Source organism: Struthio camelus, chromosome 2 (assembly GCF_040807025.1).
Source record: "Struthio camelus isolate bStrCam1 chromosome 2, bStrCam1.hap1, whole genome shotgun sequence".
Lineage (NCBI taxonomy): Eukaryota > Metazoa > Chordata > Aves > Struthioniformes > Struthionidae > Struthio > Struthio camelus.
Window position 1 is genome coordinate 24,664,667 of NC_090943.1, and position 16,993 is coordinate 24,681,659.

General features: G+C 38.6%; 1 protein-coding gene across 1 annotated transcript in view; it reads left to right on the forward strand.

Moving 5' to 3' along the window:
* The window catches only part of ITGA8 (integrin subunit alpha 8), a 110,911-nt gene that overhangs the window by 78,893 nt on the left and 15,025 nt on the right, over window positions 1-16,993 (forward strand). Inside the window, exons 26-27 of the mRNA XM_068934689.1 lie at window positions 3,739-3,864; window positions 7,127-7,240. Of these exons, the coding sequence (XP_068790790.1) occupies window positions 3,739-3,864; window positions 7,127-7,240 (240 nt within the window). The remainder of the gene's footprint in view (window positions 1-3,738; window positions 3,865-7,126; window positions 7,241-16,993) is intronic.

A 16,993-nucleotide genomic window follows, 5' to 3' on the forward strand; every position in this document is an offset into this window, starting at 1 on the left:
AGGGGGGTTCCTTTCAACGTGTAAATTATAATACATATATATTTTAATATCATATAATGTATTTTATAGTATATTTAAGTTCAGCATAGTGTGAGACAATATACTTCGTAAAAGGGGAGTCCGTTTAGAAGCCTGTATTTTTCTACTTGTCTTAAAGAGCTCATGATTTTAATTTTTCAAAGAATATGCTTGGAATAACCTATAAAATGAAACTACCAAACAGAATTCTGGAAGGAATGTACTCAAAAAATGGGTTTTTATGAACTGCCACCTGATAAAAGGATTCATATGCTCTACAATTATTTCATGGCTTAATCAAAATTAACTCATAAAAGTTGCAACTTTGTCAGCAACATGACAGGCTATTTAGTTTTTCTACTTGGAAAGTATTCTATAATTATTTTAAACATACCAGCAAAAAGCAAAAAAAGCCACCAATTCCCCCCAATGATTTTCAAAGCAATACTTCTAAGTATTGTTTACTGTCTGTATTATTTTCCCTTCCTTGGGCATGCTTCTTCTTTTATAGCAGAGCTGCAGATCTCTTGAGTTTGGAGGAAACATAAACAAAGCTGCAGATCTCTTGAGTTTGGAGGAAACATAAACAAGGGGAAGCCTAGTAGCAGCCTCCTCAGCATTGATATGCTATGGTAGAAAAGCCTGTTTTAAAATCTATGTTTTTGATGGCAAATCCCCCCCTCAAAAAGCTGAGTTTGGCTCAAAGTCAGAAGATTTAGGAAAACACAGCTCTACTTATTATCCCATCAAAAGCAAGGTATCCAATTTATTAAGCATAACTGATTCCAGACACTTCTGGAGTAAACAACACTTCTCGAGTTTAACCAGTAGTCTGTTAAACATCTTGCAGGGAAAGCTGTGTTCCAAATGCTAAAACTACTGTATATCTTTTGCATACCAGGAGGGGTTCAAATTTAGTGTAGTGGATGAACGTAGAGATAGCTTTTTAGCAAAGGGGATTTCTTATCACTGCAGTCAGTAGCTACAGGACAAGGCTTTAGCTTAAACTTGTACTACAGTATGTACTTAGAAGAATATAGAAAAACTGGTGTATGCCATATTCGTTATGGCTAAATTTTTGTGTTTCACTCAGGAAGCGAAGAGGGATTAGGGTTCAGCCCTTTCATTTAGTTTCCATTGAGGAAGAAAAAGGAAATGAGTGATAGGGAACTGAAAATAGAAAATGTTTTGTTTTATACCCAAAACACAGCAAGTTTTGAACTAGAAAATTTTTTTTTCAACCCCATTTCCACCTATTTTTCAAAAGGAGCGAGGAACAAGAAGCTGCACCACTGCATTTGTATTTACAAGCCTAGCATCTCAAAGCCACTGGCCAGATCAGGTTGCAGGTACATGAAAAGGAGTTCAGCATCCCTCTCTCCCTAGCCACTGCTTTCTATTTTAAATTTCACTTAAGCTGAGACAGGAGCATTATTGTCAGAAGGGAAGAGCTCGGTGGAGAAGAGCCATAGTTCTTAATGACATTGTCAGGCAATATATTTTCTGATGATTTTTTAGCCTTTTGAGTTTGCTCTTCCTCTCCACTGCATTTTGATAATGATTACATCTGTTACATAAACGAGACTAAATTCTAATGAGGCTTATGTGAAATCTGCCTGTAACAATGAAATAATGGTCCATCTGTCATAGCAGAATATGGCTAATATGGCTTTAGATGCTCAGTCATTATTGCAAGAATTTAAACATCCTTTCCTTATTTTAGCTTTTCAAAGCACCGAACAGCATAAATACACAAGTTAAGTGTCGAATATATAATGTTATCTGTTGCTTCAGATGGGAACAGAATACAGAGGCAGCTTCCTTCAGGTTTTGTGTAAGCAGCAGGATATCTGGCTGAGATTCCCAAAGCAGGCTAAAGACTTTGACTCCTCTTGGCTCTCAGAACCTAGCTCTCTTAAAGTACTTGGATCCTTTCCTGTAGCTTATGCTTTCTGTGGGGGATAGTAAAATTAGGAAACTTGCAAAAGGTACTTGCAAAAGGTGTGAAGAGGGGCAAAAGGACTGATCAAAGGTATGGAACAGCTTGACGTGATGGGTAACAATGTTAAATAGGTTCTGTCTTCAGAAATCGTGTTTCCTTATCTGTTTAAGGGATTTGCAATCCAGTGCTCTTTGTGAATTATATGGCATTTGCAAATATATGCAGAATATTGTGAGTGAATATTCTGTGGCTTTTTCATGGTATGTCTTCCGCTGAAATCCTTTGATTATGATTTCAGCTACAAAACAATTATTTCAGAATAGCAAAGTACAGGACACAGGGCAGCAAGCATATATGTACATGAATAAGGGTGCGTCCTGTTAATCACTGAAGGCTATTTTTGAACCTTTGCTGTAATAATTTACTACTGAAGATACTGATGGTCTAGAATCTATGGAAAAAAAGTATATATAAAAATCTGTCTAATATTCAAAGGGATCTATATATGTATCAATTGTCATCATATATTAGTGCTTCTTTAAAAATATGTCATTATAGTGTGGTTCTTTTAATCTGTCATAATTAAAGAACACTACGTACACTGGTGAAAGAATCCTGTGGAGAAAATTCCCATATGTTATCACATTGAGAGGAAGACATTTACTAGCTAATTAACTGTTCCCTTGTTGCAGAAAGACAGTGTTAACCTAATTAAGCACAAGAAAGAAAAAAAGATTTTCCTTTCTATCTAAAGTGTTTTTCACCAGTTAATAAATTGTAGTATCTTTCACTTTGTAGGATGCTTTTGACCGAAGATCTCAGGCAAAGTCAAAAAAAGCTCCTTCTTTAGCCTCATCATTTTTATTAGCTGCATGGTACAAATTTGCCAGTCCAGTACTACTACACAGTATTAGTGTGTGCAAGGTCTGGTCTTGTGTTTTTATAGGTACTGTCTTCCCTTTGGTGCTACAACATTTCTTACAATTGCAAACATATTCTTTAAGAATTTATTTAAAAATATTGTTCTCAGAGGTTAAAGGAACAAATAAGATGCATCTGATGTAGCTGTTTCTAATCTGAGGGCCTTAATGAGCAGTGCTGCCTGTGTTTTGGTGAGTTCCTGTTGAGATCTTCTCACAAACTTCCACATATATTTTTTGTGGTTTGACATGATATGATGTCATAAATTAAAATTTATCTTTCATTCCATAGAAATTGGGATCCCAGGCATTTCTGTGAGGCTTCTTGAAAGAACAAGCTTTAGATGATTTGTGAATAAATTAAAGACAAGCCACCAACCAAAAACATAGGTTTGGGTTGTTTTTTTATACTAAGTTGAGTAAAGTTTGTTACCAAAACCAATCTTTAACAATGAACAAAAGATGTGTTGCTAGAATTCAAACTTCCCCTTTTTAGACATATTCTGATCTGAACTAACAACCAGATTATAGTGCAGCAACTTTGAATTTATCTTGTTTGTAGAGATCAGGATCTTGCCCCAAGAGTCTAACAAAAACAAGTACAACAATGAAATTGACTCGAGTGAAAAAGGGAGAGTGGAAAAAAGTTATCATCTACTGCAGTTCCTACAACCGGGCGGTAGCACTTGCTGTGCGATTACTAATCCTGCTCCTAGCTGAAGACAGTATATTCTCAGGGCTATGCTGTTAGATTGAAAAAACAACGTTAATCTAAATAGGCAACTTCTAAATAGGCAACGAATCTGTTAGAGTCATTGTATGGATATATCGTTACCAATCACTTTTTTATTTTTACAGTTTGCTGTTCCACAAGACACTCCAGAACTAGCTGCTTTTTTACATAATTCCACAATTCCCCATTACATCAGGAGAAGGGAGGTCACGTTGGCAGAACCTCAGAGGAAAAGCTCCGCAAAAATACTGGTAAGCTAGCTAAAACCTGTAAACCGGGATTATGTGTACAGCATAATCAGAATGGCTGTTGGTTTGACTGCAATGGCTTTACAGACTTTTTAATACCGTTCTGACTGCTTTTTAAGCTCTCATTTTTAAATAGTTTGTTACGTATCACGGTGCCACAGGTTAGAGATTTGTTTGACAGATTTTTACTTAAGGATCTTGCAGGCTAAACTCCTGGCTGTCCTGCTCTGGGCTGCATGCAGACAGACCCCTGTGGTCATGCAATGACACACTCAAGGCAGGAATTTCAGTGCAGATTTAGGGAATGGGCCCCTGCTGCACACGTAGTGCATCCCTGTGTCTCAGGGCCATAGTCTGTACTGGTGAAATTTCATATTTTGACTTTTGAAATGTAGGTCTCTTCTTGTTAAGCTGACCACTGGGGATCTGGCTCTTTCATTAAGAGTAGCTCACGCTTTAAATTAATGTTTTCGTATGAATTAACAGCTCTGACATACGAGTACTTTGGAGTGTATTTGTTCCCCCCAGTAAATACTTATCTCAATACTTACCCAAGGAAAGCTAAACATCTTTTAACATGCCAAGGCAAAAATGACCGTTCACCTCGTTTTTAGCATTCCAACCAATGCTTCAAAGCAGCTGAATTGTTTATAATGATGAGCAAGAGCAAAGATCTCTCTCCCAGCTAGTCTAGGAAAATATTTCTGATTAGTCAGTCTGGTACCCGAGTATTTGAATTTGGCTGTTTATTCTGAAAGGTTTTTTTTTTTTTCCATTCTGCAGTGTTCCATTTTTCACGTCCTTAAGCGTAATAGTTATTAGCTCCCCTTGCCTAGCGGCTGTGTTCTGATTTGGCCACCATGAGGTCGGTCGTGGGGTTCCTGCAGCCAGCGCTCTGCATTTATTTTTATGAACTGCAGGCAGAGCTTCTCTCATGGTGTCCAGTCTCTTATTAAACTGTTTAGTGCAAGCTCGTGTCCGAGTTCCTTGACATCACTAGAATTTGGCAGGAAAAATGAACTGCACAGCCCTAGATATTCTGGAGTAATAGAATTAAGGATTTTAATGTTGCTTCTGAACGTTAAATTTGGCAATTTTCATAACAGGAAAAAGACAGGATCTGAAAGTAATTAATACCATATTGTTACTGTGAACAGAATCACAAATGAACGCATTTCAAACAGTAATCACTGCTGATTCCTATATAATTCTTTTACCAACCTAATATCCTGGGAAGAATCTGATTCCTCTGATACTAAAGCAAACATGCCTAGGCTTTCGAAGACATGCCATTCAATCCCATAGAACACTTAGTCCAGTCTTCAGTAATACCTAATTCTGAGTTATCTTTCTCAGTAATAAGGCTTATATGCTGCCAATATAGAAATTGCAGCAGCAGCTGTGGTATACCAAGTTCATAAGCATGTACTGTGTCTCTTGTTACTCACTTTAAAATATGAAGCAGAGATTTTTCGGCTGCTTAATCTAAACTGATAGCAGTCAACTGAGTACACAGAAACCTAAAATTGGCACATGTGATGAGCAGTCTTCTAAGCACAGATTGGGATAGGACTGGGTACAGTGCCTATCACTGCATATATAGCAGGGCTTTTTGATCAGGATGGACATAGAAAAGCAAGCAAATGTATCATGTGTTCAATGAGGTAGGTGACACAATTCCATATGCCTTCAGCATTAGGTATTACGGATCAAAAAATGTTAAATTTTTTTGATTCATTGAAAGTATTCATGCAAAGTGAATGTTGTCCCAGAAAGTGGCTGGTCCAAAAATTATTTTGGTCTAAATTTTCCATTTTTTGGTCTGATGTTTTAAGTTATATTCATTTTCACAGAGAAGAAAAATGTTCCGAGAACCTCTTATTCTATTTATGCTGTTTATTAAACATTTGGTTTCTGTTCCATTAATTCTAATGTTACAATGTTCTGTAAATCACTAAGGGCTGAATCCATTGCTAAGAAAAATAGAAGTAAGTGCTCAGGTCCTAAAATGTCAGCCAAAAATAGGCATACTAATGATTTATTTTGTTAATACGTATTTTTGTCCATGATGATGAACAAAAACAGCCCTCCTTTTTCTTGCAAGATAAGTAAATCTGGCTGGAGGAAGTTTAAATATGAAAAGCCAAATAAACAAATCCTCTGAAATATTCATTTTAAACAAGGTTTATAGTTGCAAGTTTCAGGGTTTACAGTTTCGTTTTCAGGAGGATTTGGAAAACAGTGATTAAGCACACAGCTTCTACTTGTTATAATGTAAGAGATTTGTGGGGAATGCTGTCTGTAGAGGTTCAGGATTCCGTAAGGATGTTTTCAGATCTATTATATCCATCACCATATCAGTTTATGAAGTGCGGTCCTTGGTAGTGCAGCCATTCTCACTCTCCTAAGTGTGGAGAGGTGTGCTTTGTTGTTAAAATATGGATCAATTAAAACTTCAACCTTTTACCATTCAGTTAAAACCCATTTGTATAGCTATACATTTTCTCAGAACCATGACACACACTTAATTATTCCTCTATGAGATCTGCCTTCCTTTCTATGCCCCATACAACCCCATCATTTCTTTGATTACCCCATGAGACTCTCCTCATTGCCTTCAGTGGATTTCAGTCAGCTTTTAACCTTCTTGGTGGCACTCTTCTGGTGGACTTTAACAGAGTATGTAGTTTTGACTTGCATTGCTTGGCTTTTGCCTTCAGTCCTGCATGTGAGCCAGAATCACCGCTCATCAGGAATGTTTCGTGGACCACAAGCTTCAAATGGAGCAACTAATGAATCTCAGCAAATGTTCTGGCTGCTGTAATGTAAATATCAGTAAGAAGCCTAGGAGAGTCAGAAGAGGGAAAAGATTTAAGAGCATAAGTACAGACTTTGAGGTTAGAGAATAGAAGAAAACCTTGTTGAAATGACTGTTAGAGAAAATGAATATGCTTCAAAGATTGATAAGTACTTGGACGTTTTTAAAGTTCTTCAAACCAGATTGTTGCAAGTTGTTACTTTTATTTTCTTTGCTATAGGTAATTAGTTGTATTTGTTGGCGGCACAAAAAGAATCTCCCCCTGGTTTATAGTTCTCACAAAGACTCATGAGCTCTCTCTTATATATTATATTGGATGAAATTACTGATTTCAGGCTGCTTAACTCTTTAAGGGGAAGTTGATTGGTTTTGCTAATATAGAGCATTTGTAAGTGTTTTCATAGATTTTTAAGAGATAGGTATGACTTCCCTTTATTTTGTGCACAGAACTGTACAAATGTGAAGTGTATCCTAATTTCCTGCACTGTGGGACAACTGGAGAGAGGGAAGAGTGCAGCGTTAAAAATCAGGTCGCGGCTATGGGCCGAAACTTTCCTGCAGGTAATACACACAAAAATCTCTTTCTATACGCACAGACCGTTGCCTCTTTTATTTGATCAGATAGTTAAGGGTGTAAATGACAAACTTAGAAGGCCCAAATGCAAATCCTTTTTGTCATCACTTTGAAAATAACATCTCACTGGTTCCTGTTCATATCACACGCATGCTGTTTACTACTTCTTCTCTCACTATCAGTCCCTCTCAAACTCATATCTTGAATCTTTCCTGAAAACTCAAATATTCACCTTTCCTGTTTTTGTCTCTACTTTCTTGGACCCAAATCAATATTCTATTAAGTCCCCATAATGGGCTCTGCACCTCCGTCTTCCCTGGTGTATCAGGCTCATATGACATATAACATTCACATGCAGTCAAGCTGTGACTTACCATGAAAAAAAAAAAAGGGACAGTGCAGACCATAAAAAGGATGAGCTTCTCATTGCAAGTAGTCACATTTGCAGCTTCCCTGCTGTCAGGATTATATTTACACTGCATCAGGCAGTGGGATTGTGCTGTGAATCGTTACCTCTGTGGCTGGCCATGTGCCTGTAGTACTTTGTGGTTGTCAGGGACTTGTCTCTTTTTACAGTAGTGGTATGCAGATTTGCCAGTGTTTTCTGAGATGTCCAGTTGAAGAAATCCTCTCTATGAATTATGCATAAGCTACTGAAAAGATAAAGATATTGCAGCTTGTCTTTGGAAATAAAAAAAATCCCACGATACATATTGAGATCTGAAATGAACAACTTTCCAGACATACATTGCTGTAGTACTTCTCTGGCAAATATGTTTTTCTTAGAACATTTTTAAGAACTATGCATAAGAGATGGATGACAGAATATCAGCACTCTGGGCTTGGGTGAAAATCTTTAACACTGAGCAGTACATTGAGAAATTTATAATTCAGTTTTCTGTTACTAGGAAATAACTGCAGATCCTTTCTTAATCAAGCTGATTGACTGCCTCCTTCCTTCTGCAAGGAATTCAGAATCCCCCAATCTTTCTGCCTGGAATGCAAGAGCCTTCCTGTGTTCCTGGTAGCTGTGTGAGAAGGATGATTTACCCCCATAGCGCCTCTGACCCTAGAAAGAGAAGAATGGAGAATGCTCAACTACTGCAGGAGTTTTAAATTAAGCTTCTCACACCTTTTAAGTTAACCCTGTCCTTAAATGTGCAAGCAGATAAAAGAAAGTCTGCCTCTCTTAACTTGCTTCCCTGGAGAAATAAGAAAGCAGATGGAAGGGTATTTTGCCTAATTTGAATGCCAGGTGAAGAGCTAACAGTCATGGCTCCAAATCTGCAATGGGCACCTACTTAGGGGAGTCACAGGTCTCTCCTAGTGTACTAAACTACACCAGTGGGTACTAAAAGGATGACCTGAACAGTCCTTTCTATCGGTCAAGACTTAAGGTCACATTCTTTTTCTTCTGCAAGCAGCTAAAAGCTCCACTAAGACCTAGAAGAGAGTGTACAGCTACATGCTTGAGGGTGATTCCTAACCGACTCAGTAACACAGGACCTACTTTTAGATACTAATTGAATTAATTTCTAATTTGTCAGTACATTTTATTTCTATTAACAAACAGGATCACAACCAGCTTTCATATCTACTTTTCAGTTCCCTTAACGGAAATATGGTGCTTTTAATATCAGTCATATATGGTGCTCAATATCAGTCATATTGAGGAGCAACCAACAGATGTGTTTGAGAGGCGAGGCTGGGTGTACTGCATTTGGGCTTGTTCAGCACATCATCTGCTAGTGGGAAAAAAAATAAACTTTTTCCAAATTTAAGCCCAAAAGCCTGACAGCTGGGATGTCTCTCCAGCCTTCTAAGTCTGGATAACTGGGCTAGAGATCTTTTAGTGTAAGCTTTTGCAGAGGTCTTACAGAAGTTTACACAGAAAATACAGTATATGAGCATCTCTGAATTCACTGGAGAAACATAGCTATAGGAAAATATAATGGGAAATTTATTCCAATTTTTGTCAAACCCCAGTAAGAGATTGTTTGACCTTTGACCTCTAGACACGGGCTTAACATTCAGTTAACTCAATTAGTTCACCATTCCTAACCCACAGAGAGGAAGAGAGCCAGAAAGTCCTTATGCTTGGCTGGAAAAATGAGGCATAACTTTGACCACTGCAGTGTCCAAGCAGTGTCACAAGTGAGCCTTCCCCATCTTCTTCATCAAGAAAAAGCTAAAGCTTAGCTAGCTAGCTACCTTATTGGGAACTGGACCTGTGACATTCGGGATCCAGCCAAGTTCTTCTGTTCCTGATTCTGCTGGTGAAATACAATTATTTCTGTAAAGGGGCCAAAGCTTTGTCTTGTGAAGAACCGTACATATAAAACCTTTTGCATAGATCCTAGACACCAAGTTTTTAGGCTGTTTATTTAGTGCCAGTCTCATTAGTCTGGGAGTTAGTCTCAGTTAGTCTGGGAGTTTTTGTAAGACCAGGTTAGTATGTAACAAATAGTAATAATAGATTAAAGTTAAACAAGTTAAACAAGAAATAGAGAGTGGTTCTCTGAGTTTTATGTTTATGACAGGGGGTATATAAGAGATTGGACCAAACTAGCCTTAGAAGAAATGAAGTCTCCTTTTCTTAGTGTCTCCTAATCAAGATAGAATCTTTATCTAGAATCTAAGCGTTAGTCATCCTGACTTGTTAGGCTTAGGGTAAGGATAACAGCATGAAGTTCAGTGGTGTGTTTAATGTAGGAGCAATGGGTCTCCTCTTACTTCATTTTAGTCATCTAAAGTTAGGTGCCAAAGCTGGTTGTCCAATTCTTTGTAGTCAGTGGCAAGACAGAGTGGTATCTTAAAAGGATATTTCACCCATCCGATCTGAAACACCCTTCTCTGCCTTCCTCCGGATCTGGATGGTGCTGTAGGATCACAGCTGCACCTCATGCCTCATGACACGATGTGTACAAGCACACCAGGCAATGCCAGTGAGGATGCTGCAGGCCCTTTGGCTCCTCCTTCCACCTTAATAAATCCTGTTTGCTGTACTTGTGCCTCGCTCCTCATATGGTCCTCAAGGCAGAGGCGGGACCTTGTGCCAGGCTGTGGGAAGGGGGCAAGGATGAGCCATCCTGTAGGCTTCGTGGGTCAGAGACCCCAGGGCAAATGCTCCTGCAAACACATCTTTAGCTTACTCCCCTGTCCCTACATATCCTTGCTATCAAACTAGCTTTTTTATAGGCTGTGATAATTTTATCTGCTTTAGCATTTCTACTTCCTTCAGATATCCTCAAAGTAACTTGCAAGCCTTGTAAATGCTCAGAAAACTCTACTGAAAGCTATAGGATTTTTTTCCAATTAAAAAAAGTAGTGCCCAAAGAACTGTTGCACCCTCCCTCCCCCTTATGCCTAAGAAGCTACCGGAAGGAATAACCCCTGCTTCACATGCAAACTTATCTACTGGGAAGAGAGACAGAGGGATGTGGGATCTGGTTGCCTTCCTCCCACTGACCTCAAAACAGTTCCCTTCTTCAGAGCCCATTTATAAATTAGCAGTTATACAGCCATTGCCATAAAAGACTGCAGACCATAATTAATTTCCTAAAAAGGGCATCATCTGCTCTTAGTAAGCCTGTAAACTTCTAGTTCCCAAGATCATTTCAGGAGTAAAGCAAAATGCAACTAAAAAAACTGCTGGGCTGAACGCTGCAGATTCAAGCTGAGGATTAAAATGCCGTCGAAATAACCAGGCTGTGGTGATTCTGAACCAGGAAGCAGTGCTCAGGGGCCGGATTGAACCCCAAAGCTGTGGTTCTGCATGGAAATTTAGAGGAAATGCTGCTCTCTCTGCAACAACATCCCAAGTCCTTTTGCACATGTAATTAATAAACAGAATTTATATATGCCAGAAAAGCAGGATAATGGTAACATGCATCAATCCTCAGCTGTGTTATAATCTAAATGAAGATATGATGACCTACAGAAGAAATCCTTTGCACTTGTTAATAGCTAAGCACAAATTGTCACTGTGCACAATATTTTCTCCTCATGGATATGCTAATGGAAACCTGATAAGAATTTGATTATGATTAATATTAATATGAAATGTTTTACATTTCTTGTGATGGTTATATGGATCAACCTATACATTTTGTTGCCACAAAAGGTCACTCATGTATTGAGCAACTTGTTCCTCTGGCACTTAAGTTTAACTGACAACAACTGACCCCTCTGCCTCTTTACACCTTGAGATCCAAACCCCCGTAACAAATAGCAGTTATACGATGTGCAATGATTAGACGTGTCTGAGTAAATAAAGCAGCCCAAATTTTCCAACCAGCCAATGAAGATAGAGACAGACATTGTGCAAAGGCCAAGAAGAATCACAGATTTTTTTTTGGATTGACTTCAAAGCCAGGCTGTAAATATGAACCTTCTACTAAAGCTGGCTTTTGGATTCAGACTTGCTGATGTAGCAAATCGTAGCCCAATTCATGCAAAGCAGAAACAAGCTTACGTGGTTATGTTACGTTGTGTTCTATTAGGGCTGCTTTATGCCTCCATTTGTCTAATCGTGGTATTTCTGAGTTATCAGACGGAGATCCAAGGGGATCTTGCCCGGTGTTCTTTGAACTCTGATGGGTACTTTTTAATGGAAGATTAAGGAGTTGGGTAGTAAAACATCTGTTTTAAAAATGTATTTCTAAATGATGAATCTGTACCATCTGTCTGACTTGTGACGTTCTTCCAGGCTCCAAGCTCTTTGGACACTTACAGCATGGTGGGAAGTGGAACTCAGCTCATTCTTGAGTATTGTTTCAGCCTGTATTGAAAGTTCCTCACAGTGCTAACAAATCTCCTTTTGGGAGTGCCTGGGGAGACAGTAATGCAAAAAAAACCACAAAGGGTGTGCGAGGCTCCCAGGAGATTTGAAGTTTATTTTATGATAGCGTTACTGAATATAATTTTATTTTTTTTCCCTTGGCTTTTACACAGATCCAGATATTTGAGTTTTGCACCCCTGCCTGCATGAATTTTAATAACTAGAAAGGAGAAAAATCTTGCTTTAATATGTGAAAGTTGAAAAGCCACAGAAACATGGCAGCCACTTTGTAAAGGAGCACTTTGGGTGCTCCTTTAGAATACAAAGCTGTATTTTGGCTTCTCTGTTAAGCCTTTACATTTCCTCCTCCTATTTCTTCTTATGTGCCTAAATATGGTAATAGATGCTTGATAAAATAAAAGTGATGAATTCTGCAACACCCACATCTTACAGGCCTGTCTCCAGACGGGAATCCAAATCCTGAAACTAAGTGCCTAGTCTCCCTGTACAGCATACAGAGAGAGTGAGGTACCTCAGAAAGACAAATTGACTTGTGCTAACCATCAGGGTGATATGTGAAAGCTCTTCCTTATCAGGGGGATGGATACCCAAGTCAGGGTTAACCAGGGATAGTTCCACCCTTTTGGAATGCAGAATCTAAAAGTCACTCCCAAGGGGAGGTTCCTACAGCATTAGTTAAAAGACTTAAGGAGGACTTTTGTTATTTGTTTGTTTTGTTTTGTTTTTAACTTGGTATCTGGAGCTAGAGCTAGCAGTCTGGTAGTTAAAGAATTGATGCCTGGAAGACATGAATTCAATTCCCTTCTTAACTTGCGAAACCGCACTTGGTGTTCCCCTCTGCTCAGGCTGCACCTCTGTCAGTGCACAAAATGAAATGCAGGGATTTGGAAGGGGATAGGAAATGAGAGAAAGGCTGATGTAATACTTTGGTGTTCTGGGCCATCAGCTAAGAATCCTCCCATCTCTCCACTCTTTCTTTGCCTTCATTGCCCAGTGCCTAGAGCTGTCTGTCATCACTGTTAGAGTGCATGCTCAAATAGTACTTCCTAGATGAAGTATTCTGTTAAATTTGGTTATTTGTTAAATGAGTTTATTTGGTAATGATGTTATTTTGTTAAATGAGTTTATTTGGTAAGTTTTGTTAAGAATCTCTGTATTTTATTATGGGTGAAGTCAGTAACTTTTTGATTCTCTGTGGTTGAAATCCTCTAGGCCAGGTAATGCTTTTGGGACGTGGATTCAGTTTACCCGCACAAAGGCAATTGGAGGCAGAATGCAGATAACCAGTGCAGTGGGGCCACATAGACTGTCCTCTGCGAAGCACGTGGTGTTTGCAGAGACTTGGAAAGCAGAGCAGAGATGAACCAATCTAGGTACCCCAAGACATATGAGAGATCTAGCTCATGTATATACTCCTTTATTGAATCCCTTTTCTGCCTCTCCTCTTTACTATGGGAGCAGTTATTCCACCTGTAAGTGGGGTGCGACCTCAAGGAACATTTGTTTCTCTCCTCAGCATCGCTCAGCACAAAACCGCTTCCGGGACCCCATGGAAAGCATCTCCGTCTAAGTGAATCTTGCTCAGTGTTTTCCAAAGCATGGTTGTGCAGCCAGGCTAAATTCCCTAACAGTGGATAGAAATAGGGCACCAGACTCCCCAGAAACTTTATCCTACAGGAATGCACCTTAAAAGTTAGTAAGAGAGATCTTACTGGTCACATAAGCCATATATGGAAGTTTAAGTAGATGGTTTTAACTCAGAGAACCACAAATTTGATGCACTCCCCTTCAAGCAAGATATCATAACAAAAGAAGGAAGTTGTCAAAGAAATTTGCCTTTATGTTAGCAAACGTTGTCACTTGAAAAAACAAAATGTGTAAAAAGGCAAATTGTGTGTGGCCAAAAATACTGTATTATGCTGGATGTGATTGTTTACTAGGAATGAAAGCTAGAAAGAAAAAGACCTTGACACTGGGATAAAGTAGTTAGAAACTTTTAGGGTGTGTGCTAGTTTTGTGCTAGTTTTGTTTTCAACTGAATGTTATTTAAACTATTTTCAAAACATTAACAGTAGCAGAACATGAGAATCTTGCCAGATGTGTTAAAGTATAGGTAATGTTAAGTATCTCCAGAAATAAATGTCTTAAGTTCATAAACCCTAAAATCTGTATGATGAAGTGATCTGAAATCACAACAAAATGTCTGCCTTTATTATAATTTACATATGCCCTTTAAAAGAATGTAAAAAAATAATATGTCAAGTATAAGAAGTTAACGCTAGAGATGTATTGATTTTCAGAGGAGTTATATTCTCTTTGGTCACAGATACATTTGCAAGAGCATGCCATCTTGTTACAGATTGCACAACTACTTATTGATCATGCATACAATCATAAATGCATTTTTTAACAAATTAATACAAGAACAAATAGTTGTATAGCCTCTACTCACTGCATTTATGTAAGCTAGTCTATTTGTTGGCAGTTGTTCAGGTTTTTGGAGGTGTGGGTCAAAGAAAGCAAGCTAATGAATTCCCAAAGCACGTATTTAAAAGGTAACACCTTATTGCTTACCTGCTCCTCTTTAACGTGTGCCAAAGGAAATGAAGGAAAACAAGTTTTTGTCATGTAGGGTGAGTATTGTTACAACAGCACTGAACTCTGTATGCAACAGACATCAGTGCTGTGGGGAAAATTCCACTGCAGTATACAACTTGCAACAGGGAAAGTACGTGCCCTTCAGTTAGAGCACCTTCGCTGGGCTGCATCTAACAGGAAAAAAAGTCTTTCAGAAAATTTAAAAAATGTTCCGTAGAGGCAGTGGAACTAAGTTATTCTGGGGAGTCTTTCCAGTAGTTAAACTTTGAAACATGCAAAAAAAAATGACAACCTGTCAGACTTCTTGCAGCTGCTAAAAGCATTTAATTCCTCTTATCCTCAATCTAGCTACCCGTGGTCCAGATTTCCCCCTGCATTTTAGCCTGCTCTTTGACTAAGATGCCTCAAAATGCCTTGAAAATGCTTTGGTGAGACTTCAGGTCTTTGCCTGAGCTTCCCTCAGAAACCATCAGCATTACATTGGAGCCTGACCTCTCCTTCTAGATTTTCCAAGAGTTTCCTGCACTTCCCACATTGTTTCTAAGTTTACCTCAGCAGTACTTAGGGAAATATTGCAGTGAATATTTGTTGGAAATGCTTGCTTTTGTTTCCAGATGCTCCTGTGTTTCACAACTGTTTAAGAGAACAGAGGCTTCAGTTCAAAATTCTATTTGTGAAGCGCAAGTGTGTATATAGAGAGAAGCATTAATAAATACACTAGCAGGGATCTACCGCCCAAGCAACAGAGGGCATGGCCGTGTTTTGCCTGCTTGCTAGGATATTGGCAAACAGTTGTCTCAGCAATGTATGCAAGAGCAGGCTCTGCTTGCTCTACTGCTATGGGAACTTCAAAAGACCAGGGTAGCTGGAACTGGGCTCCCTACTGTTGGTCTTTAGGCACTGACATTCACAAAGGCCAAATTCCTCCTTCCCCTTACTCTGAGCCATAACTACATCTTCAGCTAGAACTGCAGACCCCAGGTCCTGCAGCTTACAGTAAACACTGAAAATTTAAACATAAGCAATATAAAAAATGATGTGGTAAAGAAATGCTGTTTCTCAAGAATGAATTGAGAATTATAAACACAGTTGTAGGAGAGACAGCTGCCTATGTCTAAGATGGTGGTATACATAAAAATCCTTTCTCTAACTGATGCTGACCACAGTCACTGTATGAAAGCCCTTTGCCACAACACATAATTCTGTGAATGCAAGAAAATACTCTCTAGTCTTCTATATTCTCCATTCCTGTAAAGCAATGGAGGTGTACCTCATTTCTGGAATCTTAATAATGGGCGGAGGAGAGTTGACAGCTCTGGGCACAACCCCAGGCTATTAACCCCAGGCAAGCATTAATCCACAGGAAGTGCCCTTCTCTGAGGTTCTTATTGCTGATATAAGCTGAAAATGAAGTAAGTCATACAAAGTAGGTGAAAGGGTTTCTTTTTCCATGAGAGTTGTGTTTTCTTTGTAGGATGTTTTAAGAGGGCGAATGCCCCTTACTATACCTTAGCAATCAAACTGTGTGAATTACTTTTCTATTGTCTACTCCTTTAGTAATGTAACATACGCTGCCCTCTTCATTATAGATTATTTTTATATATCATATTCGGAATCCTGCTTAATGTGAATTGCTTAGAATTGAAATCAGGAACCTTTTTTAGGTAGAAGAAGTTCTGAATTTCTTAGTGCAAATCCTTGTACAACTACGGAAACATGCCAGGGCTTTGCCTGAGATTTGTAATGCTCTGGAATAAAAGATGAAGAATAGCTTGAGTTTGAAAATGGAAAATAATTAGTATGATTTAAAAAAAGATTATTTTTGTGAAGACCATCTCATAAATGTTAAGTACCATAAAATTATATTAAAATTATCTTTATTTGCTGAGTCTAATATTAAGTCTATCTAATTTTTATTTCAAAACCAACTGATAGAAAATGTATTTTATCAGAAGCCATCTATTTTACGGAGCTGTTTTAACTATCCTTATGTGGTCACTTAAGGTAGTTTTCTTGATATTGCTCATTCCTAACATTGGCCCAAAGGAGAGGTTAAATGTTCTAATATTAAGTATTTGGCTACGCGCAATATTTTAAAAGAGCAAAGTTATAGCATAGCCAGATGAATTCCAGGAGGCAATAAATCTGCTGGCTTATATCACCAATAAACACTCTCACGTATTCAGAGACAAAGCTCTCTGTTTAAAAAGAAGGCAGAAGAGACAAGGCAAATAGCAAGATCACAGCTCTGGACTTCAGGAGAGCAGACTTTGACCTGTTCAGGGATCTCCTTGGAAGAATCCCATGGGAGACGGTTGTGGAGAGCACAAGGGTCCAGGAG